This window comes from Nelumbo lutea, chromosome 4 (genome assembly GCF_056320005.1).
Source record: "Nelumbo lutea isolate HS-2025 chromosome 4, American lotus-T2T, whole genome shotgun sequence".
In the NCBI taxonomy this organism is placed as follows: domain Eukaryota; kingdom Viridiplantae; phylum Streptophyta; class Magnoliopsida; order Proteales; family Nelumbonaceae; genus Nelumbo; species Nelumbo lutea.
The window spans coordinates 38,636,718-38,663,199 of record NC_142687.1 but is presented as its reverse complement, the minus strand read 5'-3'; the positions used below and the strand labels follow the sequence as shown (position 1 = coordinate 38,663,199).

The window sequence follows — 26,482 nt, the reverse complement described above, 5'->3', positions numbered from 1 at the left end:
TTAATCTTTGACTTGTAGATGCTCATGCATGTCTATTTATTTGGCTATAGAATAACTGAAAGAAATCAGGCATTTTCTGTTAGATCTTTGCAATTAAACAATTGGTAGAAGGCTATCTGATTTTCCAGTATATCAATGATATTCTAAGTTCAGAATATACCATAGAAAAGTGATGCACTGTCGAGTATCAACATGTGAGCTGGCTGGCTTTGTAGAGATCTTATGTCTTCTTAAGAATTTTTAATTGAGTTTTTTTTTTATTTATTTTTATTTTTATTCTTTGCCTGCAACATAGTGCTGAATCTTGTTCTTTATCTGCTTCAACAACAAAAAAGGGGAAAAAATACAGCTTCTTATGTTAGGGGACTTCATAAGTTATTATTAAATGATATGAATAGAATAAATATATCAGGTTGAAAAGCATCACTACCTTTTAAAAAACAGGATGTATAAGTATCTATAACCTTATTCTCAATCAAAGGAAATAGGCAGATGGTTTTCTTCCATTCTCAATTTAACCCCTCAGAAAGATACGACAATGGCTCCCTATGAACTGCAAAATCTACCATCAAAGACTTAAAAAAATACTAAGGATCTGGCCAAGACATTAGCGGATCTTGTGATTTTGACTGAAATCAAAGCCATTGGTTGCTTCTTCCTTGGATGACGGAATTCTAATATCAATGTTTTTAGGTTGCCCACCCTGTCAAAACTGAGACTCAACCCTGTTGTCCAAAGCCTCACAGCAAATCCCTTCTTCAACCATTTGAAGGAAAAACCTCCGTTGTAGATTTTATTCTCATTTAATTCCTCTCTTTTCAGTACTGAGAGGCTTGTTCCCTTTTCTTAACCAGACGATGGAGGACCTTGTGGAGGCTATACGATGGAAGAGTGTCTTAAAGGTGGAGGCAAAAAATTTCTTGTTTGAGAAAATGAGGATTGGAGGACAGATTAGCTTAAAGATCAGGGAAACTAGAATGGCTACAGTTTTGTTGGTAGGGTTAGAGGCAACCAATGGTTTGGAGACTTTGTATTGGAAGCTGGTGGCAAAGGGAAGCAAGGGAGCTGGAAAGAGTTATATACAGAGACAGGAAAAAGATATGTGGTAGAATGCAAGAGAAACAACAGAGGGTCCTTCATGGCATTCTTAGAGATTTTCGCCAAGGGTAGAAAGCAAGTGGTATGTTTTCCTGCAGGGAGAACATAGTTTTCAAGGCGTCTAGGCGATTGTGGGCGACGCTAGGATGCCTAGTCGCCTAGGCGATAAAAATTTAATAATAGAAAAACTAACTCTTGGATAGTTCCCTAGTTTTATATACCTTTCAGCATATGTATTAATTGAAAAAATAGCAATTCTCTTTAGTAAGAACATTAAATTTCCTCTAAAAATGTGGCAAATCATCACATCTAAAAGATAAAAATATTTACATATATTAATTTCATTATTTTAAAAAATAATACTACTACAATAAGTATTTAAAAGAGAAATTTCATATCAATTAGCAGCTAAAAAAGGTTATTAACTTTATATGATAAATATTCAAGGTGGAAAGTAAAATAGGAAAAACAAGGATGGAGTTTCTATTTTGTTTAATAAGAGATAGAGAGAATAGAAAAAAAACCTCTTTATAATTCTATTCTTTCTTTCTTTCTTTGTCTCTCCTCAAAACCCTTTGATCTTTTAAATTTCAATAGTAAAACATTAAAACAAAGTAAAATTGATATATATATATATATATATATATATATATATATAAATGATATTATAAAAGGCACCCACCTTGTCATTTTTGTTGCCTAGGCGGGCGCCTAGTTGCTAAAAGTCAAGGCGTTTGGGTGAAGCGCACAACCAAGGGTGTCGCCTAGGTGACGCCTTGACGCCTTGACAACCAAGGGTGTCGCCAAGGCTGGCAAGAGGTTGCTAGAACTATGAAAGACTTCTTCCTCAGATTGGGAACAGCTGAAGTAGAAAACATTGGAAAGAAAGATGAAGTCTTCATGCACAAGGATGGGAAGAAGAAAAGGGGAGTGAAGTGGTGTTTTCAATCCAGGGGTTTCCAATTTGTTGTAATGAAGTTGATAAGATGGAATGTAAGAGGTTTATGAAGTGTGAAAAAGAGAAGGTTGACCAGAAATGTTTTTAGGAAGGAGAAACCAGACTTGGTGATGATTCAAGAGACCATGTTATTAGCAATAGACAGAAAATTGATGAGGAACATTTGGGGAATTAGGGGTCTCAGTTGGTCCTACCGACCCTCTTGGGGGGCTTTTGGGGGGATTCTCACTATTTGGAAGAATGGAGAATTGGAGTGCTTGGAGGAATTGATTGGTCAATTCTCATTCCCTTTGAAATTTAAAAGAGCCTTAGATGGAAAAGAATGCGCCTTGATGAATGTTTATGGTCCTAATTCTTATTGGGTGTCTATGGGAAGGTCCACGGTGCTTAGTGGGAGATTTCAATGTGATCAGATTTTCAAGGGAGCCAAATAATCCTAACCAAGGGATCACTACTAGTATGAGAAACTTAATGCTTTAGTGGACACTCTCAAGTTGAAAGAGCTTCCCTTATTGCAAGTAGACTTTACATGGTCAATTTTTTTTTGATAAGGAAAAAAAAAGTTAAAAGGAGAACAAGGAAAGCAAGATTCATCCTCCAACAGAGCTAGGGTGGCACCACACATCAATACCAACTCACCCACACTACCAAATAGAACAAAACACACACAAAAAAAAAACAGCCAAACAAACACCTTAATAAGAACGATTGGAAACATCAGAAGATCCTAAATACCATCATGAAAATTTATTCTTCCTCCCCTTCCCCATTCCAAATTTCTCCCGTCTCCTCTAAAGGATTTTGAAAACTTACTTCCTCCTTTTTTCCAACTCCTCGAAAGCCCTTCTAACAAAAGCCTCGCTTCCCATGAAGAACAAACCCAACAATATTCCAACTTATACTTCCCTATCAACAAGTTTTTCTATATCCATGTTTTCCTACTTCACCCCCTTCTTTGACACCACCTTCACCTCCTCCTTGTTTACATGGTCAAATTTTCAGTCCCCCCTATGTAGTGATACAGTGGACCAGACCTGATATGTTTACTTGTGGTCCCATAAATTCAGTTATCTTGTTGCTTGTTTTTGCTTTCTGCTTGCTTTCTTGTATTGTTATAGGTAGCACGGTATTTCTTCTTTCTTATTCTCTTTTTGATTCCTGGGTTATTTTTCAACCTAAAAGTTCTGCTAACAGCAGCAACTTCAAGTTGGTATCAGAGCAGGTTTAGCTCTGCTCATGAATCTCATGTGAGCTCTTCCCAGCCGACTTCATGAGATTTTATTAGGGGTGGAGATTTAGCTCTCTTCGTGGCCTAATTTTTGGAGATTGGTGGAGTTCGAAGCTTGCCCAAGACAGTTCTATTCTTGGAGATTGCCCAGCAGTCGGGAAGAATCATAGAAACTTAGTTTGTATGAGATTTAGGGCTTAAATCTCAGATTAAAGGTGCTGCCCAGAAATTTCTGGGTAGTTTTCAGCTTTCCTGAAGTTCTGTAACAGGAGGTAGGGTTCTTGGAATCTCCGTGAGGAGCAGCTTCTCTTTTTCAACTTTCTCCAAGATTGTTTCTAGGGTTTCTTTTAAAAAACAATAAATCTACTGGATTTTTGTCCCTATTCTCAGTTTTGGGGGTTCTTTTTGTATTCAAAAGGGGAGCCGATTGTGTTCTTTTTCTTCTTTGTGTTGAGTCCAGCATGGAGTTCTTTGGGAGTGAAGAGAAATCTGCTGGAGAAGGTCCTGGAGGGGCTGTTAGTATGACTGATAACAACCCTTTTTAGATCACCACAATTAGGTTAGATGGTTCAAACTACTTGGAGTGGGCTCAATCTGCCATGATGGCCATGGGAGGAAGGGAAAAGCTAGGCTATGTGGCTGGAGACACTATGAAACCAGCCAAGGAAGACACTTCTTATGTTAAGTGGGTTCAAGAAAATTATCTTGTGATGACATGGTTGTGCAACTCGATGTAGCTCCATATTAATAGAAATTACCTTTGGGCAAAGACAACCAAGGATATTTGAGATAATATGAAAGAGACTTACTCATAACCACTTGATGTGGCTAGGGCTTATGAGTTGAAAATTAAAGTGAACAATCTAAAGCAGGGGGAGAAACCTGTATTGGTTTATTTCTTTACACTGAAATACTTATGGCATGAGATAGATCACCTTGAAACAATTGAGTGGGAGAGCAATAAGGATGCAAAAACTTATAATAAGTTGGTTGAGAGAAATAGAGTCTTTGAGTTTCTTGTGTGTCTGAATTCTGATTTTGACATTGTTAGACAACAACTTCTCACTAGGGAAAGTGTTACCTTGTCTCAAGCCTACTCCCTAGTGCATAGTGAAGAGAGTAGGGGGAAAGTTATGCTACAACATTCTCAAATGGAGGTAGCATTAGCAGTTGCAAGACAGAAGCATGGTGGTTGTAGGGAAAAAGAGATTAAGAATGAAGGAAAGAGGGGTATTTTGTGATTATTACAAGAAGCCTAGGCACACAAGATACACTTGTTTGAAGTTTCACCCTAATCTTATATTAGAAAGACTTAGGAAGAAGAAGGGAAATGCAAATGCAACTATTACATAAGATGGTTGTTCCCTTCCTGGACCTTGATCTACTTCTTTGGAGACCTTAGCTGCAGCTAGGGCAGCTTTGACACAGTTGGAGAATGAAGCTGGACTTACAGGATCATCTTAGCCTACCTCTACCACCACTGCTCCTCCTTCCTCTACATCAGCTTTTGCCCACTCAGGTACAAGAGCCACTGCTTTTCATGCTAGGTAACACTAACTCTACTTGGATTATAGACTCTGGTGCATCAGATCAATTGACCAGCTTGTCTTCATTATTCACTTCATATAATTTATCTTCAAGCAGAGATAAAGCATCTATAGGTGATGGCTCCCTTGTTCCTATTTCTGGCAAGGGAAACATCAAAGTTTCTGATGCCATTACTTTGTCCTAATTTACTTTCAGTCAGTAGTCTTACATGAAGCCAGAATTGCTCAGTAACTATCTTTCCTGACCATTGTATTTTCCAAGATCTAGTGACAAGGAAGGTGATTGGGATTGGCCATGAGATAAATGGAATCTACTTGCTCAAGCATCCACCTGGAAGTGATAAAAGAGTTGCAAAGTCTTTTGTATCTCAATTTGTGAGTCATATTATGCTTTGGCATAATCGTTTGGGTCATTTGTCTATTGGGTCTTTGAAAAACTTGTTTCTTGCTTTATTTAAGTCAGCTCAAATGTCTATTTTGAAGTGTGAGAGTTGTGATCTTGCAAAATATTGTATAGATCACCCTATTTTTTGAGTAATAAAAGAAGCAATGTTCCTTTTGAAATTGTGCATATTGATGTGTAGGGGGCAAATCATATTCCTACTATGGGGGGGTATAAGTAATTCTTACTAGTTGTTGATGATTACTCCCGCTTCTCATGGGTTTATCTTATGTGTTCTCGAGATGATGTTCCCACTTTAACTCGTGCTTTTCATCAAATGGTCCTCACTCAATTTGAAGTTAGAATTAAAATTTTCAGATTTGGTAATGCCAAATAGTACTTCACTAAACACCTGAATTCATATTTTCTTGAGTATGGGGTTGTTCACCAGAGTACTTGTCATCATACACCTTAGCAAAATGGGGTGGCTGAGAGAAAAAATAGGCATATCCTGGAAGTTGCAAGAAGCATTATGCTGAATTCTAATGTTCCCTTTTGTTTTTGGGGGGGTGTTATTCATACCACTTGTATCTCATCAACTGATTCATTTCCCGTGATTTGGATGTGAAAGCTCCTTTTTCATAATTACATCATGAGAAAGATTTGTATACCATCCCTTTTAAAATTTTTGGGTGCACTTATTTTGTTCAAATTTTGGGACCTCATTGTTCTAAGTTTGATTCTAAGGCTGCTAAATGTATATTCCTTGGTTATGCACATAATTAAAAGGGATATTGCTATTATGATCATTGTTCTGGCTCACAGTTTGTGTCCATGGATGTTACTTTTTTTTAGGATGTACCTTATTACCCAGGTGTTTCTTTTCAGGGGGAGAATAGTGAGAGGGATGTTCCTAGTCTTGAAGTTCCTTTGCCTAGTTCCTTTGCCTATTCCTATTCTTGAAGGAGAGTTGTGTAATGAGAGTAATTGTTAGAGGTGTAGGGAGTTGAGGGCAAGGTTCAAAGTATTGATACATATCGACCGATACGTATCGTTCCGGGACCTCTCCGATATGCCCCTATAGTGGGTGTATCGGGGGTTTGACCGGTTCAAGGGGTGGAGGAGCCCTAAACCACCCCTTGAACCAGTTTTGAAAAAAAATAAAAAAAAGTAAAATAAAGGTATCGATTCGCCCGATACGCCCTTACTAATGTATCGGGCATATCGATATTTTGAACCTTGGTTGAGGGTTTTCCACAAGAGGTGGAGGCAAGTTGATTTTGGTCCTCATATTCAGTCTAGGCCAGTTCCTCTCACTTATGCAGTTCCAGATTTAGGTACTTCCCCTCCTTGCTTGTTGATACATTACTCTCACCTTCTGATTCCTTACCCCCTCTAGATCTTGATCTTCCCATTGCAATCTGCAAAGGGAAGCGTCAGTGCACTTCATCTACTGCCCATTGCATATCCCAGTTTATCACCTATGACCTTTCACCATCCTATAGGTCCTACCTGGCATCTATGTCTGCTATATCTATTCATAGGTCTATCCAAGAAGCTCTTGTGGTACCTGAGTGGAAAAATGCAATGGAGGAAGAGATGGATGCTCTCATTAAGAATAAGACTTGGAAGCTAATTGACAAACTAGAAGGGAAGAAACCAGTTGGGTGCAGATGGGTGTTCACTGTGAAGCATAATGCAAATGGTTCAGTTGAAAGGTATAAAACCCAGCTGGTTGTAGAGGAGTATACTTAGACTTATGGCATTGATTACCTATAAACCTTTGCACCTTTTTCCAAGATGGATACCATTAGAGTTCTATTATCCCTTGTAGTAAATTTTTCATGGCCTCTGTTTCAACTGGATGTCAAGAATGCCTTCCTTAATGGTGATTTGCAAGAGGAGGTGTATATGGAGTTACCTCCTGGTTTTTTTATGATGAAGCTATAGGGAAGAAAGTTTGCAAATTACAAAAGGCCCTATATGGTTTAAAACAATCTCCAAGAGCCTGGTTTGACTGATTTAGATTGATTTTAAAAGTTTTGGTTATGTACAGGTCCACTCCGATCACTCTTTTCATTAAGAGAAATGACACTTCTCTACTCTTCTTGCAATGTATATTGATGACTTGTTGTGACTGGTTGTGATATTGACGAGATTGATTCTCTCAAAGAATTGCTTAATAAGGAATTTGAAGTGGAAGACCTTGGTGACATGCAATATTTTTCGGGAATTGAAGTGGCTCACTCTAGACATGGTATCTTCATTTCACAGAAGAAATATGTCCTTGATCTCCTTGAGGATACTGGGAAACTAGGAGTTAAGCTAGTAGATACACCCATTGAATTGAATCATAAGATAAGTGCCAAAGGGGGTGAGCCTCTTGAAGACAAAGACATGTACCAACGATTGGTAGGCAAGCTCCTTTATCTATGTCTTACCTGTCCTGAGTCCTAACATCTCTTATGCTGTTAGTGTTGTCAGCCAATACATGCATTCTCCTAGAACCACTCATCTATTGGCTGTGGAAAGAATCCTTGCTTACTTGAAGAGATGTCTAGGTCGTATCATACTCTTAAAGAACAATGGTCATATGCATAGTTTTCAAGGCGCCAAGGCAAGGGGGGTGCCTTGTCACCTAGTTGCCTAGGCAATGGATTTTTTATGTTAGAGACATAGATCCTAGGGTAGTTCCCTAGGTACCATTACCATATTTCCTTAATAATTATTCATAATTTTCAAAAGAAAAGCATAAAGTTCATATTAAAGAAAAAGAAGAAGGAAAATAAAACTCAAAAAATGTAGGGGCTGAACCCTTATTTTGTTATAGGAAAAGAAGAAAAGAAAAAGTATTGGTAGTAGTAGTAGTAGTAGTTATAGTAGAAGAAGAAAAGAAGAAGAATATATGGAAGAAGAAAATTTGCTGATTAAATAAAATTTTAAGTTCTTCCTTATTGGTTCAGGTTTTGAAGTCTTTGAGGGTTCAATACAATATTTAGCAATGTTTGTGTTGATTAAACCTTAATAAATAAGAAAATAATAAAAAGAAGTTAGAATATAAACTAAAAAATGAGTATTTTAGTTTAATAATGTCTATTTTATAATTATGATCTTAAAAAAGAATGAACAAAAACGTATTTTATAGTAGAGTAAATAAGTGCATGGCGATTAGGCGAGGCGAGCCTCAAAGGGCGCCTTGTCGCTTAAGCACCCGCCTAGGCGTCACCTTGACAACCATGGTCATATGAAAATTGAGGTGTATATTGATGCTGATTGGGCCGGATGTATTGATGATAGAAGATCAACTTTAGGGTATTGTGCTTTTGTTGGAGGTAACTTAGTGTCATGGCATAGCAAAAAACAAAATGTTGTTACTTGTTCAAGTGCCAAGGCAGAGTATAGGTCCATGGCTCAAGGTGTGGCTGAAGTGTTATGGCTGAGATACCTTCTTGAGGAACTAGGGATTGAGTATTTGAAACCTTTGAGGTTGTATTGTGATAATCAAGCTGCCATTAATATTGCTTACAACCCAATCTAGCATGACAGAACTAAACATATTGAAGTTGTCCAACATTTCATCCAAGAGAAAGTTGCTTCTCAAGATGTTTTTTTGCCCGATGTTGCCTTTGATATGCAGCTTGCTGATTTTTTCACCAAACCAGTCACCAAAGTTAAATTGGAATCAGATTTGTGCAAGTTGGGAATGATCAACATCTATTTCCAACTTGAGGGGGAGTGTAGTGATACTGTGGACCAGACCTGATATGTTTACTTGTGCTCCCATAAATTCAGTTATCTTGTTGCTTATTTTTGCTTTCTGCTTGCTTTCTTGTACTGTTGTAGGTAGTAGGGCATTTCTGTCCTTTTACTTCATGTTATATTAAACACATACACTGCTCAGGGTGGCAATAATATAACATTCTGCCTCCATTCCTCTCTTCTTCTTCTTCTTCTTTCTTCTTCTCCTTTTGATTTTTGGGTCATTGTTTAACCTAAAAGTTCTGCTAACAGCAGTAACTTCAAGTCCCTACTTATACAAAGTTGGATATATTCCTCTTCTCTAATAATTGGAAGGAAATGTGGGGTACCCTAGTATCCGAAGCCTTGCCTAGAGTGTCTTTGGATCATTGTCCCATTAGTCTAGAGAAAGAATGTTTTGGAGGAGGTCTTTCACCCTTCAAATTTGAAAATATGTGGCTTGAAGATCCCTCTTTCAAGGAAAAATTGAAAGATTGGTGGGGAGAGCCCAAATTCCTTAGGAAGTGAGAAATTAGTTAGTTTTTCCAGAAGCTAAAGAGACTAAAGGAGAGAATTAAAGCTTGGAACAAAGAATCTTTTGGAAGGGTTTGGAAGGGTAGAGGAAACCAATGAGAAGTTAACTTTGCGGATTGAAGAGTTGGACAAAAAAGAGGCTCTTAGAGCATTGTCTAAAGAGGTAAGGGAGGAAAGGTGGAGATGTGATTCAGCCCTGTAAAATCAGAATAGAAACCTAGAAAAAATAAACAGAAATACAGAAGAGAGGAAAAATAGTGGAAGAGGAAGAAAAAAAGAAGAAAAGAATGAAGAAGGGAGAAGAAGAAGAGAGTTCGATCAGATCTTTCTCTATTCTCCTATTCCATTTTATTAAAACTAATAATTATGGATTAATTACAATCTTGCCCTTAATGGGGCGGCCGACTATTAAACATTACTTAAAAAGAACAAAAGAATGTTAACAGGCCCACATGGACAAGGCCCATTAACACTAACTTAACATATAAGATAAAAAGAAACTAACTAAAGCACTAGGGCCCATCCAACCCAATTTCTCTATACTCCCCCTTAAGCTAAGCATAGATGCCAATCATGCCCAGCTTGCTTCTGTAATGTATTAGTTTCCCTTTTGGAACACCCTTTGTCAAGACATCAACTAACTATTCTTAACTCTTCAGAGGTAGTAAATGGCAAGCAAACTTCCCCTGAAGCAACTCTCTTCCGAATAAAATGTTTGTCAACCTTTGTGTGCTTTGTTTTATCATGCTAGATAGGATTATGTGCAATGTTAATAGTTGTTTGGTTGTCACAGTATAGCATCATTGGCTTCTCACAGTCCATACCCAATTCTCCAAAAGGGATCTAAGCCACAATAGTTTTGAAACTCCACAGTTCATGGCCCTGTATTTTGCCTCAGCTGAGGATCTGTCCACTACAGACCGTTTCTTACTCTTCCACGAAACAATGCTACCTGTCACCAAAGTGCAGTATCCCGAGGTATACCTCCTATCATCAATACATCCAACCTACTCTGCATCAGTGTATGCCTCCGGTTTCATGTGTCCATGCTTAGCAAAAAGAATGCCCTTCCTTGGAGTGCCTTTCAAGTAACACAAAATCCTCTCAACACCTGCCATATGCGTGTCTCTAGGAGAATGCATGAACCGACTAATGACACTCACTGAATAGGAAATATCCAGTCGGGTCATACAAAGATACAACAACTTCCCTAGTAGTCTTTGAAATACTCCCCTATCATACAATAACTCACCATCAATAGCTGAGAGTTATGATTCAAATCTATAGGTGTGGAGGCTGGTCTAACACCAATTCTGTCAGTCTTAGCAAGGAGGTCAAGGACATACTTGCATTGAGAAATGAAGATACTTTCTTTGGATTCGCAAACTATGGCGTGAATAGGTACTTAAATTCCACATGATTTGGATCAACATAGAATTCAATTTGATTTTTGTTTTTACTGTAGCTACAGTAGTTCGGACCAGTAAGGAGAAGAAGAAAGAGAAGAGAAGAAGAAGAAGATGAAAGAACTGTCGAACTTGATAGCTAAACGCTATCAGTCGACCTCTTAATAGTGATTAGGCTTCTAATTAAATGTACAAGGACTAAACTGCCCCTACTTAAGTATGGGACAGAGAACCTCTAATAAGACTACCACATAAGCTCATAACTTAACCAAGGTGAGATGACTAATCTACCCTTATTCGGCTAACTCTAACACTCCCCCTCAAGCTGGAGAATATATATCATATAATCCCAGCTTGTTACATATATAGTTCACTCTCCCTGAGCTTAAGGCTTTTGTAAACAAATATGCCCACTGATCACCTGAGCTTACATGTTCTGTGCTTATCTCTCTAGTAAGAACCTTCTCCCTCACAAAGTGGCAATCAATCTCTATGTGCTTTGTTCTCTCATGAAAAACAGGGTTGGATGAGATATGGAGCGCAACTTGATTGTCATAGTACAACTTCATAGGTTTATCCATGTGGAACCTGATTTCTTGTAGGAGATTCCTCAACAACACTAATTCACATGTAGTGTGTGCCATGGCTCTGTACTCGGCTTAAGCACTACTTCTAGCCACAACCGTCTGCTTTTTACTCTTCCACGTCACAAGATTTCCTCCAAGAAATGTGCAGTAACCTGTAGTAGATCTTCTATCAGACACAGAGCCTGCCCAATCTGCATCCGTGTACCCAACTACTTCAAGTTTTCCTCCTGGTTTATACAATAGCCCACGGCCTGGAGCTCCCTTCAAATATCTTACAATTCTAAGAACTGCATCCCAGTGAGATATACGAGGGTTCTGCATAAATTGGCTCACCACACTGACTGCAAAGGAGATGTCTGGTCTCGTGATAGTCAAATAGTTCAGCTTCCCCACTAGTCGTCTATACCTTCCAGGATCATCAAATATTTCCCCTGTATCACCGCTCAACTTAACATTTGGTTCCATAGGAGTCTCAGCCGGTTTTGCACCTAACAGTCTTGTTTCGTCCAATAGATCGAGAACATATTTTTTTTGGCACAGGTTTACACCTTGTCTTGATCTAGCAACTTCTATACCCAAGAAATACTTCAATGTCCCAAGGTCTTTTGTTTGAAAATGATTTTGCAGAAAGACCTTGAGTTTGTTGATCCCCAATTTGTCACTGCCAGTTATGACAATATCATCCACATAGACCACTAATAAAATCTTTCCAGCTTCTGAGTCATAGCTGAACACTGAGTGATCAACCTGGCATTGTTTCATTCCAAAATTCTTCACCACTTCACTAAACTTCCCGAACCAAGCACAAGGCGATTGTTTCAACCCATAAATTGCCTTTTTCAGTCTGCACACCTTACCAGCCTCCCCCTGAGCAACAAACCCAGGTGGTTGCTCCATATATACCTCCTCTATAAGGTCACCATGAAGGAAGGCATTTTTTATGTCAAGTTGAAATAAGGGCCAATCATACATAACTGGTAGGGAAATTAACACACGGATAGAGCTAATCTTAGCCACTGGAGAGAATGTCTCCATATAGTCCACTCCATACAACTATGAATACCCTTTAGCAACAAGTCTGGCTTTCAGACGCTCCACACTACCATCTGGCAAGTATTTAACAGTATACACCCATTTACAACCCACAACATGCTTACCAGGGGGAAGAGTAGTGAGCTCCCATGTGTGAGTATGTTGAAGAGCAGAGAGTTCCTCCTCCATTGCCTGCTTCCACCCAGGTGAACTAAGAGCCTCTTGGACATAGATGACAATAGTGAAACAAACTGGTGATGTGAGGCGGAAAGGTGAGATACTGAAACAAAATTGGAAATGGGATGGAGAGTAGAACTACGTTTACCTTTCCGTAAGGCAATGGGTAGGTCAAGTCCTGAAGGTTCAACAACAGGAGCAACGACAGGATCCGCGGACAAGGTAGAAGCTGGAGGAGGCGCCGGTGTCGTTCGACGTGTATACACTTGCCGAATTGGTGGTCGTTCAGTAGGGATCTGCACTGGATGAGATGACGAGTCAACTCCAACAGGAACACTCGGAACGGGATCACTGACCGGAAGAGGAAGAGGAAGTAAAGGTGGAGACGAAGATGCTTCAGTTTCTGAGAAGAAGGGAACAGACTCAAAAAAGGTGACATCAGGATAGACATAGCACTTTCGAGTAATGGGATTGTAACACTTGTACCCTTTTTGAGTCCGAGAGTAGCCAAGAAAGACACACTTAATGGAGCGTGCATCCAACTTGTCTATTCCAGGACTCAGATTGTGAACAAAGCACACACAGCCAAAGATACGAGGTGTTAATGGAAATGGAGACAAGGTGGGAAACAAGATAGAGAAGGGAGACCGACCATGAAAAATAAAGGAGGGCATCCGATTAATGAGGAAACACGCAGTAAGTACAGCATCACTCCAAAACCGTTTAGGAACACTCATATGATGAAGAATAGACCGAACTGTTTCAAGGAGATGACGGTTCTTCCGTTCAGCCACCCCATTTTGTTGAGGAGTGGATGCACAAGAAGTTTGATGAATGATGCCATGATGTTCTAAATACTGTTGAAAGGAAGTTAGAAAATATTCACGACCATTATCTGAACGAAGAACTTTGATTGGAATACCAAATTGTGTACGTATTTCAGCATGGAATTTTTGAAAAATGGAAAATAATTCACTCCCTTCTTTTATTAAATAAATCCATGTCATTCTTGAACAATCATCAATAAAAGTGACAAAATACTTGTACCATTATAAGACTCTATTTTGATCGGGCCCCAAACATCTGAATGAACCAAAGCAAAAGGACTCAACATACGACTTTCAACTCTAGGACTGAAGGAAACACGACGATGTTTCCCAAACTGACACGACTCACACTGTAACACTGACAAATGACTCAAAGACGAAACTAGTATCTTGAGTGCCTTGAGAGAAGGATGTCCCGGTCGACAATGCCACTGTAGAGGAGTGAGTGAAGTCTGAAGTGCAACTGACGATCCACCACCGTCAAGGTAATACAATCCACCAGCTTCATGCCCCCCACCAATCTTCTTCCCTGTCCTGAGATCCTGAAAAACACAAGAGGAAGGGAAAAAAGTAACAGAGCAGTTAAGAGTCTTGGTTAATTTACTAACATGCATAAGATTGAATGGAAACTTAGGGACATATAGAACAGATGATAAAGAAAGAGAAGCTATGTCAACATTGCCAACACCACAGATGGGAGAGGAGGAACCATTGGAAAGGGTAACAGTTTGAGATGTAGAAGTTTCAGAGAGAGAAGAGAACACACCTGGAATCCCGGTCATGTGAACAGAGGCTCCAGAGTAAATAATCCAAGGAGAGGTTTTAGATGACAGGCAAGCTATACCTGAGTGGGCAAGAGTAGCAGTAGTGTGCTGTGAAGTGGACTGAAGGAACCGCTCATACTCGTCACGCGGTACACTCACCATCTCCCTTCCGAAAACAGATGTAGATGTGGAAGGAGTTAGGTCTGCCTGTTGATTATCACTGACATCAACCCCACCAGCAATAACATGATTGGCCCATTTAGAGGGAGGGCGGCCATGAAGATCATAACAAAAATTTACGGAATGTCCTTCCCTGCCACAGTGGGTACACTTCCTTGTAGAGCTGCCTTTTTCTTTGCCACGGCCTCCCCCTGAGTCACGACCACCACCACGGCCAAATATGGAACCACCACGACCTCCTCGGGAGGCATGTCCTCCCCCTTTCGTACCACGTCCACCTCCTTTGGCTGTTACAAAAGCTGATCTATTAGACTGTGTGGGATTCTCTATCTGTCCCAAAGAAATCCTACGAAGCCGAGCAAACACTTCTTAAAGTGTAGGAAGGGTAGAGCCCCCCAGTATTTGGGCTCTAACTGGTTCATACTCTGATTTCAACCCCACTAAGAACCTTGTGACATCTAGTTGTTCTCTCTGTTGTTGCTGAACCTTAACATCTGGAGTGAGAGGATGATAGACATTGAGTTCATTTCTGAGGTTCTTCATACTGTCATAGTACTCTTCTAGGGTTTTATTTCCTTGTTGCAGACCAAAGTACTCCTGATAGAGCTGATATACCCTTGTAGTATTATCTTGCCCAGAATACAGCTTTTTGGCATGTTCCCATATGTCCTTAGCTGTATCTAAGAACATGAAGTTGGCACTTATTTTGGGTTCCATATTGTTCCATAGCCATGTCATGATTTGAGCATCCTCCTGTTCCCAATCATCAAACCCTGGAGAGTCAGCCGGTGGTTTATCTTCTTTCACATGCTTCACTTTTCTCTTTGCCTTGAGAAAAACTTCCACCGACTTGGCCCATGGAACATAATTCTCACCATTCAGTTTAATTGAGGTCATCTGTACACCTAGATAGTCAGAGGAAACCACCACACTAGGTTTCTGGTCACTACAGCTATCTCCCATTGCTGCCATGATATTCTTTCAATGCTGCCTCTAATCTGAATTCCCAATCACCAACTAAGTGCTGCTGTCAAGAGTTTGATGTTCCAGAACCTACAGCAGTCCCTAAACACAATGATAGATACACACGCCTTTGTTCTTATCCACACCACTACTGATTTCACAAAAAAAAAACACAGACTACACCGACATTAACTCAGCACTTACTAACCACATGCAAGCTCATTTGCAACTACTCAACAAAAACTCAACTAGCTGTCACACCACTACTGCTGTCAAGAGTTTGTGCATTACAAGCACCACCACACAGCCATAGCTGTCACACACAATACAGACCTGCTTTAACGCTTTTAAGAGGGCACCACAAGACCAACAAAAACTCAACTAGTACCATTGCATTACACCTTGCACCATTCGGCCACCTACAGTAGCAGCCCTTACACCATTTGGTCACTGTAAACACAGCCTGTTCTTGGAATTTTTCCAAGAACCAGGGCAACAACCAACTTAGTTTTCTAGGTTCTGATCAGTCCTCTCAAGTTCTTGAAGATTTTCAACCCAGAAATACCAACAGCACACAGAGGAGAGATAACCAACCTTCGTTTGAGAGCTTCAGCCAACCATTCACTGCTGAAGTTGTTTTCTTAGGAAAGAAGGTTCTCTGCACCAGAAAAAAAAAGATGTGATGTTTCAGGCCTGGGACGAATCACTTTTCTCCATTGACAGCCCAGAGAAGAAAAGGAGAGAACTGAAGCACGAACTGAAGTTGTCACGCTCTGATACCATGTTTTTTACTGTAGCTACTGTAGCTACAGTAGTCCGAACCAGTAAGGAGAAGAAGAAAGAGAAGAGAAGAAGAAGATGAAAGAACTATTGAACTTGATAGCTAAACCCTATCAGTCGACCTCTTAATAGTGATTAGGCTTCTAATTAAATGTACAAGGACTAAACTGCCCCTACTTAAGTAGAGAACCTCTAATAAGACTGCCACATAAGCTCATAACTTAACCAAGGTGAGATGACTAATTTACCCTTATTCGGCTAACTCTAACAATTTTCATCAAATTATCTATAGACAGCTTAAGTATGTTTGTGTTTGTCTTAAGAAGCTCATCATAAAATTAATTTGGATGGGTAGCTGAAAGTTAAAATGAAGCTTAGATGCTAGCTGGCTATGTGTAGTAAATGCTACATGTTGTGCTTCTCTAGTTATACCTTTCCACAAGTGTAATACTCATTTTAGTCATGGAGACCCACATGATTTATAAGATAACCTAACAATGCTTGTGGCAGGCAGTTCAAGAGACCACATGCAGCAGAGCTATCTGATTTTGGGTGTTTAATTGTGTTGGCCCTTGGAGTCATTCTTCTTCAAGAAACAGGTGGAGTAAATGGAACTTCTGGATCACATTAATAATATCCCTCCAATGTTCCTTGATAAAAAAACATCCTACAATTTTGTTCTTTGTTCAGTTAGTCATTGAGCTGACCTGATATAGTTGGGATAAGGCTTGGATGATGATGATGATGATGATTCAGTTGGTCATTGGCCTGGAACTTTGAAGCATGAGAGTTTCTATATTGAGTAACTTGAACAAGAAGACTTTCTTTACAATATTTATTTTCTTCTATCAGATATCAGCCTAATATATCACATGATCCGTGGTCAAGGAACAATCAAGCTCTATGTGGTGTACAATGTATTAGAGGTCAGCCAGCAGATCAAGTGATTATGTCAATTTTGATGCACACTGCTTGCTTATTGAAATTGAACGTTATAATGCTTGGATTCAAAATCTCTTTTAACTGATCCTTCAAACTGTGACAGATATTTGATAAATTATGCCAAAATTTTGGCGGGGATGTGTTGCAAACTCTGTTCAGTTCTTCAGAGGGGCTTGCAAATTCTTCACCAGAAAATATGAGATTTTGGCTGTGGAGATATATTTCTGATCAAGCATTAGCTATTGTTGCATCTAATATCCTTTTTTGTGGTTTATGCTTTTATGTTTTAGATTTTTTTGGTAGCTAGGTCATGGCAATCATACAATTTCCCTTTATTTTCCTTATCTAGTCATACTTGTACATTCATTTATCTTATTAGCCCAGGCAATCACTTTATCTACGTGTATTGTTGCCCACAATAATGCACTGCTTGCTTTGCTGGTATCAAATAATTTTGCTGAGATTAAGAGCAATGTGTTTAAACGCTTTAGCAAGGACAACATTCACAGTGTGGTGTACCATGGTGAGTTGTTCTTCTACCTTTGTTCTTATTTGGTGGATTGGTGATCCACTACCACTGTCTGCCTTTCCATCATTGAATGTGATCCGTGCTTCTGATGCTCAGACTTGTTAATAATTATGAATATCCTAAATGGTCCTGGGTCCTGCTATAATTGCATGCCATGGAGCCAACTAAAAATAAAATACATGGTGACAGTTCTTCTGATTTATCTTGAAAGGGCAGTCTTGGTCTTTCTGTTACCTTTCCAAAACTTTCCATATTTTCTTTTTTAATGCTATAACTTTTTTCCAGCTTATATTTAGGACTGGAACATGACAGAGCAATGCCCCAATGTTGATTGCTGGTCATAGTCAAGTATCATTCACTCCACAATTTAATGATGGATATGGCACTGAAAAGAATGGAATGGCAAAACAGGATTCGTGTATCTGAACCCATATAGTTGGGACAAGGCTTAGATGATGATGATGAGACTAGCACCATTCTCTCTGAAACTTAAAACTGAAGTAGAAGTTCTTGTGTAGAGTCTACTTGTCTCCAGAAGAGCACTGGTGTTCTCAAGGTCTTAATAAAAAAGGTGTAGGGATTTCCAGTAAGGGCTGATTTGGACCATGAAATGCTGAGTTGGTTGCAGTTATAGAAACTTAAAGTTGCCACCTACCATGATTTTTTGTTTTGATAGCAAAGAAAAATCTTTATCACTTACAAGGTGCAAAGACAACACCTTCACTCAACACACAACACCAACCAAGAAAGAAAACACTCACTGACCATTACACCTCTTCAAAAGAAACAGGCTCTCCACCTCTCTCTCACCTTTATAGCTAGCAAAAGGAAAACAAGAATCTCCTTCATCAAAGCAACAACTTCAGACTCCCCACCCTCTGCCTGAGCCACTGCCTTTAAACCTCCCAATCAAATATTTCCTCCTGCCCTTCCTCCTCATTCCCTGCCTCTCCTCCTTCCCCGGAAAAAAATATTCCTTTTTATTTTTTTTTTCTGGATTATTCGTTTTGTCTTCTGTTGTGGGTGATATCTTGTCACCTTTTTTTGTACCTCCTTTCTTTTCAATAAAATTTTCTTTATTATTTATTTTTTAAAAAAGAAACTTTTCAAAATTCTCCTGGAAAAAGCCTCTCATCCTAAAAACCACATACCTAAATGCTTGCCAACCTCTACGTCCCTGTCAACCAATTTTTCAATATCTGAGCTTCCTTGTTTCTTCACCTGCCCTTCTGTCAAGACATCGTCAACTCTCCCCTTAACTATATATCCACCTTCATTTTCCTTCTTCTCCGGATCTCCACTTCTCTCTGGCTCCTTTTCAGTCACACCCAACAGCTGATTTTTCTTGCTAATAGAATCTTGAAGCTCATGGCCTTCTCCAACAGAGCCTTCTTGTCTCGGAACCCTGACTTTTACACTCTTTCTTTTATACATCCTTTTATATTTATTAGTAGGACCTGCCCTACCAAACCATCTTGAAGTCACAAAAAAACCTTGGTAACATGTACAGCATGTTTTTTTTTTTTTTTTGAGAAAAGTTAATCAATATTCATTGACAAAAGAATGAGATACATGAGGAGGTGTACAAAGCAGGGGGAGAACCCCTACAATTTACAAAGGAGGAAGTTTGTCGCTATGTAAATGCTCTAAGAGCACACCACATTTCGCTAAGCCATCTGCTGTATGGTTGTTTTCCCTAGGAATTCAAACTAACTTTACATTTAGGCATTCCGAAGAGTCCTTGGCCTCTTCTAAATAGTGGCTTAATCTCCATGGTCCTCCCTCTTTGTCTCTTAACCATTTTATTGTATTTGCTGAATCACCTGCAATGGTTGTATTTTGAATTCCCAAGCTTTTTATTATTCTGATTCCTGTGGGGGCAGCTTACTTGAGCTTTTGGAATTCTTCGAAACCTTCAGAGCATCAACATGATCATTTAAGCTTTTGGACTTCAGGCATTGGTACAATGCCTGCAAGGTTAACAAATCCTTAGTTGGAGAAAGAGAAGAGAAGAGGAGTGTGAGTGTTCTTTGGGTAAGAGGCTGGGGCTTTATTCTGACAGAGTAATAGTTAGTTCATCGTTAGAATGACTTTGCCCATATTACCTAGTATTTTGGTTTGTAATCCATGATTTGCAAAATCCAAATGAACCAGATTTTCTAGGTATAGGTTTCTTTAGTGCATATGGTTTATTGTGGTTGTTTAATAGTTTACTTAGATCCACAATGAATGTCTAAAGTGACAGGTACCATGCACCATAATATGATGGCAATGGTGTTAGATGGTATAAGATCACATCTGAATGTAGATCCACATAATAGTTGTTGTACTCGCCTTTAAGACAAGATTGTGAAGTATCCAGTAGGAGTCTTAGATTAAGTAGGCTTTTAATATTATGTTGAGTCAATTAACTCAAGGTGGATATATAAGACTTGTTTTTCAAACTAGGCAGTAACCATAGATTTGCAAACTGGTTTGAATAGAGCTAATTCACTTCAAGAAAATTAGTTAAGTTGACCTTACCTTCAAGACCTCTTATCCATAAAGGAGTAGGACACCCCAAGGTTGGTGAGGTGATTATATCAGGATTATCGAGCCTTTATAGTTTTTGATAAGTGCATTCAATATATCATGATACAGGTGAAAACAATCAAGTTGCAAGTCTCTGCGAAGTCTCTGAAAGGGACCAACTTACCTCAAGGCATCTCTTCCCAATAAGGAATTACCCTCAGCTCATGCTGAGATCCTGGGGTGCGCCAGTTAAGGTTTAAAATGTGAGTGTTGATGGAAATATCAGTCATCTACGAATAGGAAACATGTTGGAAATATCCAATGAAATTTTGGGAAATTATGCAAGAAGCATGAAATATGAATGCAATGCACACATAAATTCTAGAGTTATTATAATATCTCATATAAAAACAAGGAATGTTCAATGGGAACGTGAAGGCTTGGGGGGAGTGAGAATGTGACAATGAGAAGGTTTAGTAACTTCATCCGAAGAAATGGCCTAATAGACCCCCTGTTAAATGGTTGCAGATTTACTTGGAGGAATGGGCAGGACCTACAAATACTCAGAAGACTTGACAGGTTTCTGTACTCTGGAGGTTGGGAGGATCATGTAGGAAATATGATTCAAGAAGCATTGCCATTTCTGATGTCAGACCATAAACCAATTATGTTGAGACAACTTGTACCAATCAGTGGTCCAAGACCTTTTAAATTTGAGAATATGTGGTTAGGCCACCCAAATTTTTAGGTTGGGCGAAGGAAAAATGGGAGGGTTTCTAGGTGGAAGGCTTGGCAGGGTTCAAATTGGCCAGAAAACTTCAGCTACTAAAAGAAGAGATCAAGAAGTTGAATGTTTCAGTGTTTGGCAGGTTAGAATTTAGGAAGGAGGTTGTGGATAAACTGGGCAGGTTGGACAAACGGGAAGGAACAAGGCTTTTGTTGAGGGAGGAGAGGGTGGAAAGAGAGAGGTTGGAGTCAGATCTACAGAGAAGAGGAGAGTTAGAGACAAAAGTCCAGAATGATTTGGTTAAAAGCAGGGGACAGAAACACTGCCTTCTTTCACGCTTATGCCAATGCAAGGAGGAGGAGAAATTTGACAGAAAATTGGATGGAAATTTAGAAGGTGATAGGTTTTTACAAAACATTGTACATATCAAGGATAAGGAGAGGGATAACTCTTGGACATCTAGCACCAAAAAAGTTGTGTGAAAATTCAGCAATTTGGTTAGAGAGAGTTTGGATTCAATTTTACTTTCATCAAGGCTGATTGGGAGTGGCTTGAGAAAGATTTTGAACAAATGTTCAAGGAGTTCCACAGAGAGAAGATTCTAGAGAAGATGATGAATGCCACCTTCATTTCTCTAATTCCTAAGAAGGTGCGGTGGAGTTGAAGGAGTTTAGGTTAAGATGTGTGCTTCATGAGGTGGTTGGTTAAGCTCAAATGGCTTTTGTAGAGGGGATGCAGATGTTGGATGGGGTCCTAGTGGCTAGTGAATGCATTGATTCTCGTCTGAGGAGTGGTAGACTAGGTCTGATTTGTAAGATTGATTTTGAGAAGGCCTATGGTCATCTGGAGTGAGGTTTATTAGAAGAAATACAAAGCTTGATGGGGTTTGGGGAGAAGTGGAGGGCTTGGTTGTTTGCACGCATATCTACTGTCTCCTTTTCAATACTGCTGAATGGAATTTCCTCAGAGTTCTTTCAGGCTTATAGGGGCTTGAGGCAAGGAGATCCTGTGTCTCCTCTGTTGTTTGTTATGGTGATGGAAATATTGAATTTATTTCTAGAGAAAAGTGGTCAATTGGGCTTAATTGAGGGCTTTATTGGTAGGAGGAGATGGACCTTGCATAACTCATCTGCAGTATGAAGATTATACTCTAGTTTTTTTTCGGATGCAAAGGTGGAACAACTGCTGAGTTTGAGGGCTGTGTTGGCAAACTTTGAGTTGTTAACAGGTCTGAAGATTAACCTTTCCAACAGCACAATAATAGCAGTTAGAGAGGTTGGGAGGGATTTGTTGAGGGAGTGTGCTGATGTCTTGGAATGTAAGATTGGTGAGCTCCCTTTCACATATCTGGGATTGTCGATTGGTGGTGCAATGAAATCAGTGTATTTGTGGAAAACACTTTTGGAGAGAATTGAGAGAAGGCTAGATGGTGGAAAGCCAAATATCTATCCATGGGGGGGGGGGGAGTGACTCTAATCAAAGTGTTCTATTTAGCCTTCCAACATATTACCTGTCTTTGCTAAAGGTTCCACCTAAGGTAGCTGAAAGGATTGAGAATTTCTAGCGGGACTTTCTTTGGGAGGGTGTGGGTGGGAGAGGAAGGGGCAAAAATTTCAATTAGTGCACTAGGACAAGGTGTGTTTACCAAAGGAGAAGGGTGGGCTTGGTGTAAGGAGAGAGAATTTTTAACAGGGAACTACTGGGGAAATGGTTGTGAAGGTTTTGTTTAGGGAGAGAGGAGAATTCACTGTGGAGGACTGTGGCTAGGAAATATGGAGCCGTGAGGTTTGGTTGGGAATCGAGGAAGGTGAGAGCTTCCTACGGGGTGAGTGCTTGGAAGGGGATTGTGGCCTTTAATAAGGAATTCAGAGACCTTAGTAGTTTTGTAGTAGGGGATGGGTCTAAAACCAGATTTCGGGAAGATGAATGGTGTGGGGTGGGTATGCTGAAATTACTATTAGTGATTGTTATGAAAGAAGGGAAGATCAGTTGATTTGGAACCCGCAATTCAGGAGGCCTCTGCTGGACAGGGAAGTTGAAGTATGCATCTTGCTCTTAGAAAAACTTGAGGGGGCAAAACCTGCATTTCAACAGAGAGATAAGCTCTGGTGGAAGGAGGGAAAGAATGTTAAATTCACAGTTAAGTCGTGTTATATGGCTCTCAGCAGATCTATCTCAGCCCCAAGTCATATTAAAGGCATTTGGGGAAACCCAGTCCCTCCAAGAGTTGAGGCTCTGGCCTGGCTGGTAGCCATGGACAGTGTATTGACAGTTGATCATCTGAAATCTAGATGTTTTAGCATGGCTAGAAGATGCTGTCTGTGTGAGGGTCAGGAAGAGGATGCTACTCACTTATTCATATCTTGCAAGTTCTCAAGCTTCTTATGGAAAGTGTTCACATCTATGTTTGGGGTCTCAGGCCTTCACCCAATTTCAACAGCAGAGATTTTCTATACTTGGCCAGGCTGAGTGGGAGTAAGAAGGTAAAATTGTCATGGACAAGATGGTTGCAGTTGTGGCCTTGTGGGTAGATCAGTGATAGACTGCTTGCTGATTCTTCCAGAAGTTAAGTAGAAAGAGAAGACTTTGGTTTTAGATTAGGAGAAATCCTGGATTTTCTGATATGTATTGTGGAGAATGTTCTCTAATCTGAGTTTTGGTCTTTGTATTCGGGTGATGACTTGTCACCTCCTGCTGTAACTTCTTTTTTCCCTTTAATAAAATTTTTATTTTTACTTATCAAAAAAAAAGAAAAAACAAAGTTTATGCAAGCCTAAGGATCTAGGGGGTTTAGGGTTAGGAAATCTCTCTCTCAAAAATACTGCTCCCATGGGCACAAAGTTATAACAAGCATTCTGTTGAGATCCAAACACCCCCTCCAGAACCCACTAGGGGAGTGGAGCAGGCTGCCACCTATCAGCCATTCACAAGAAGACAGAGGAGCCAGGCGGCAGAGCCCCAGAATTAGTTACACTCAGAGTTGGTTACTCTGCCACCTGAAGATTTTCCACCCATGTTATCTGCAAGAGTTAGTTATTCAGAAATCAGAGAATATTCCCTATGATATTACACCTGTAGGCCAGATATATAAGGCCCTACTCTTTTATAGAAGGAATGAATGAATATCCCCTGTTTTTCTCTTTCACTGCATCCCTCTTTTCCTACCTTCCCTTCTCTTCTTTCTCCCCATTTTCTGTTTCAGGACGTTAAGCCACCCTCGAAGGGGCTTCCGAGGTGAGCGGTATCTCACCACATTCATGGTCAGGAGGGTAATGGTTGTGATGCTAGACTCAACCCTCATTCTACTTTATCTTCCCCTTGGAAAGAAAAAATGACACATCACTTACCTACATGCATGGTAGCAAATATTTGGTGCCAACTAATGAAGACTAATCTGCCAGATTGGTGCTTCACAACACTTGGTTGTCCTATCATTCATTATATCACCTGTTTATTACATAATTTTTGGCTTAGTCTCTCATATTCTGTTTTGCAATTGTGCATCTCAGATTCGGTGGAGAGGTTCCACATTCTCTCATTTCTCTTATTTGTGCTAGCTCAAAATATTCTGGAGGCTGAGGGTCCCTGGTTTGGGAATTTTCTTTTTGTAAGTTTACTGAAGATATCTAAGCTCATACTTTACAAGAAAAATTAAAGAGTTTCTCTTACAGAGCCCTTTTAACTCGGTTACATGTTTTATTTGGACAAGGCAGAATGCTCTTCTGGTTTACATATGTGAAATGTCCATTGACATTATCAAGCATTCATTCATTGCAAAATTCAATGAAATAAAGCCCACTGCATTTTCTGAGTTTCTGGAAGACCTCTGCAAACAGGTATTATTTCTATCAGGCTAGAAGTTATTCCTTTGTATGATGATATGATCCACCTCCAGGGTCCAGATGATAACTTTTTTGCTTCATTTGTAAAGAATAGTTCTATTCCTAAGCAAGCAGCTTTACTCAATAAGAAATACAAAAAACAATCTTACTAAACAGGAAAATTATGGAATGATACCTTCAACCTTAGGTCTCATATAAAGTTAAAGAAAAATCATGTTTCATTTTACTTCCCACCCAACTTGGAAGAAGATTCCCTCGGTACAACCCAATGACCCATCCCTCCCTACCCCCACCACAGAAATAACATTGACCATTGGTATAGACAACCTTATGATCCGTTTGAATGAACTGGTCACCCTGGACGCCACCATCCTGACCTCCCCTTGGTATGATGTTTCAGAAATCAGGGCTCTTCAAGCTATCTTACAACTGACCAATTTCCTTGTGAGAATCTCCACCTATACCAAAAGTTTGCCTCCAATCCAGTGGATAATTCCAATTGGGTTGTTATTTCTTTCTTTGTTTTTTTTTTTTTTTCTTTTTCTAATGGATTACAGAAACAACTTTACTAATATGAAGGAGTATATTACAAGAAATCAGTCATCCCAGAGGTTGAGAATGACCGATACTCAAAAAGGAATCAGCCAATTACCACCCCTATAACACAACAGACTAGAGACCTGTCGATTTCTCTCCCAACCCCTCATTTTGCCAATCCATTTGTTTTTCTTCTTTATTTTTTACTGCTTTTGATTTATGAAAGCCATTATCTTGGGCTCATTATTGGATGGTCCAAATGCATCTTATTAATGAGATTCCCCTTGTTTACTATTGGTTGATACGGGACATTTTCATTTGGGATACATTTGTAAACAAACTGATACTTTCTTCTGCTTTCTATTCCACCCAGATTTTGAATATTGCGCCAGAGAATGGAAAGAAAAACCTTACTTTTGTTCCTTTGGCACCAGCATGCGTGGTAAGACTCTTCTTTACAAATGTAATGTTTAGATAAGCTTACGTTATATTGTAGTTTAGGTTGATGTTGTGGCTGAAATTTAAATCTTGATTATACCTAAAATATAAGCTCTGGTTTCAGGTAATCCGAGTGCTAACTCCGGTATATTCAGCTCATCTTCCCTATGGCCCACTCCCATGGAGGCTGCTTTGGATCTTTCTCTTGTTAGCAATGACCTATGTTATGCTCGCAACCGTCAAGGTATTGAACGGCATGGGCCTACAAAAACTCGCCGTTTGGTATGTCCATAGATGCCAGAAGAGAAAACACCACCTTCACTCGGACTAACCTATAAATGCAATTAGCTTGGGTCTTTAGTGCTCCCAGATCACTTTACCACAACTGGTCTCATACGACCCTGAGTGCATCTTCTGGTTCCGGCAAGGGCCAAGGGTCCGTCAGTTTTGCACCATCAACCATTACCGGAGTAGTGTAGTAGTGTATGGACCCCTTTCTGGGTCAGTCACCCGCATGCTCCAATCTGTAACAAAAATTTTGGTTTTCACATAAAATCTTCTTTCAAATTTTGTCCAAAAGAAAAAGAATGTATGTATATCTGCAAACCCATCAACACACACATTCATAGTGCGCAGGAGAGAGAGAGAGAGAGAGAGTTCCACAGAAGAACCAGTTCATGCACAAAACTCATCCTTGAATTAATGTGGAATTGAATTTATAGCAAATGAAAACTCTAGATGCGTTATCTACTGCA

At 39.6% G+C, this 26,482-nt stretch overlaps 1 protein-coding gene across 2 annotated transcripts in view; it reads left to right on the top strand.

Annotated features, from left to right (window-relative positions):
* POD1 (POLLEN DEFECTIVE IN GUIDANCE-like protein) overlaps window positions 1-26,482 on the top strand; it is a 49,767-nt gene extending 23,285 nt beyond the window's left edge. Inside the window, exons 4-11 of one of the 2 annotated variants that reach the window (XR_016113437.1) lie at window positions 16,712-16,800; window positions 17,054-17,127; window positions 17,247-17,397; window positions 17,499-17,666; window positions 24,420-24,517; window positions 24,620-24,746; window positions 25,663-25,731; window positions 25,852-26,482. Coding sequence is in view for 1 of the 2 variants with exons in the window: in XM_088986777.1 (XP_088842903.1) it covers window positions 16,712-16,800; window positions 17,054-17,127; window positions 17,247-17,397; window positions 17,499-17,666; window positions 24,420-24,517; window positions 24,624-24,746; window positions 25,663-25,731; window positions 25,852-26,058 (979 nt within the window). In the remaining variant the exon portion in view is untranslated. The remainder of the gene's footprint in view (window positions 1-16,711; window positions 16,801-17,053; window positions 17,128-17,246; window positions 17,398-17,498; window positions 17,667-24,419; window positions 24,518-24,619; window positions 24,747-25,662; window positions 25,732-25,851) is intronic. The other variant, XM_088986777.1, reaches the window with a different exon arrangement.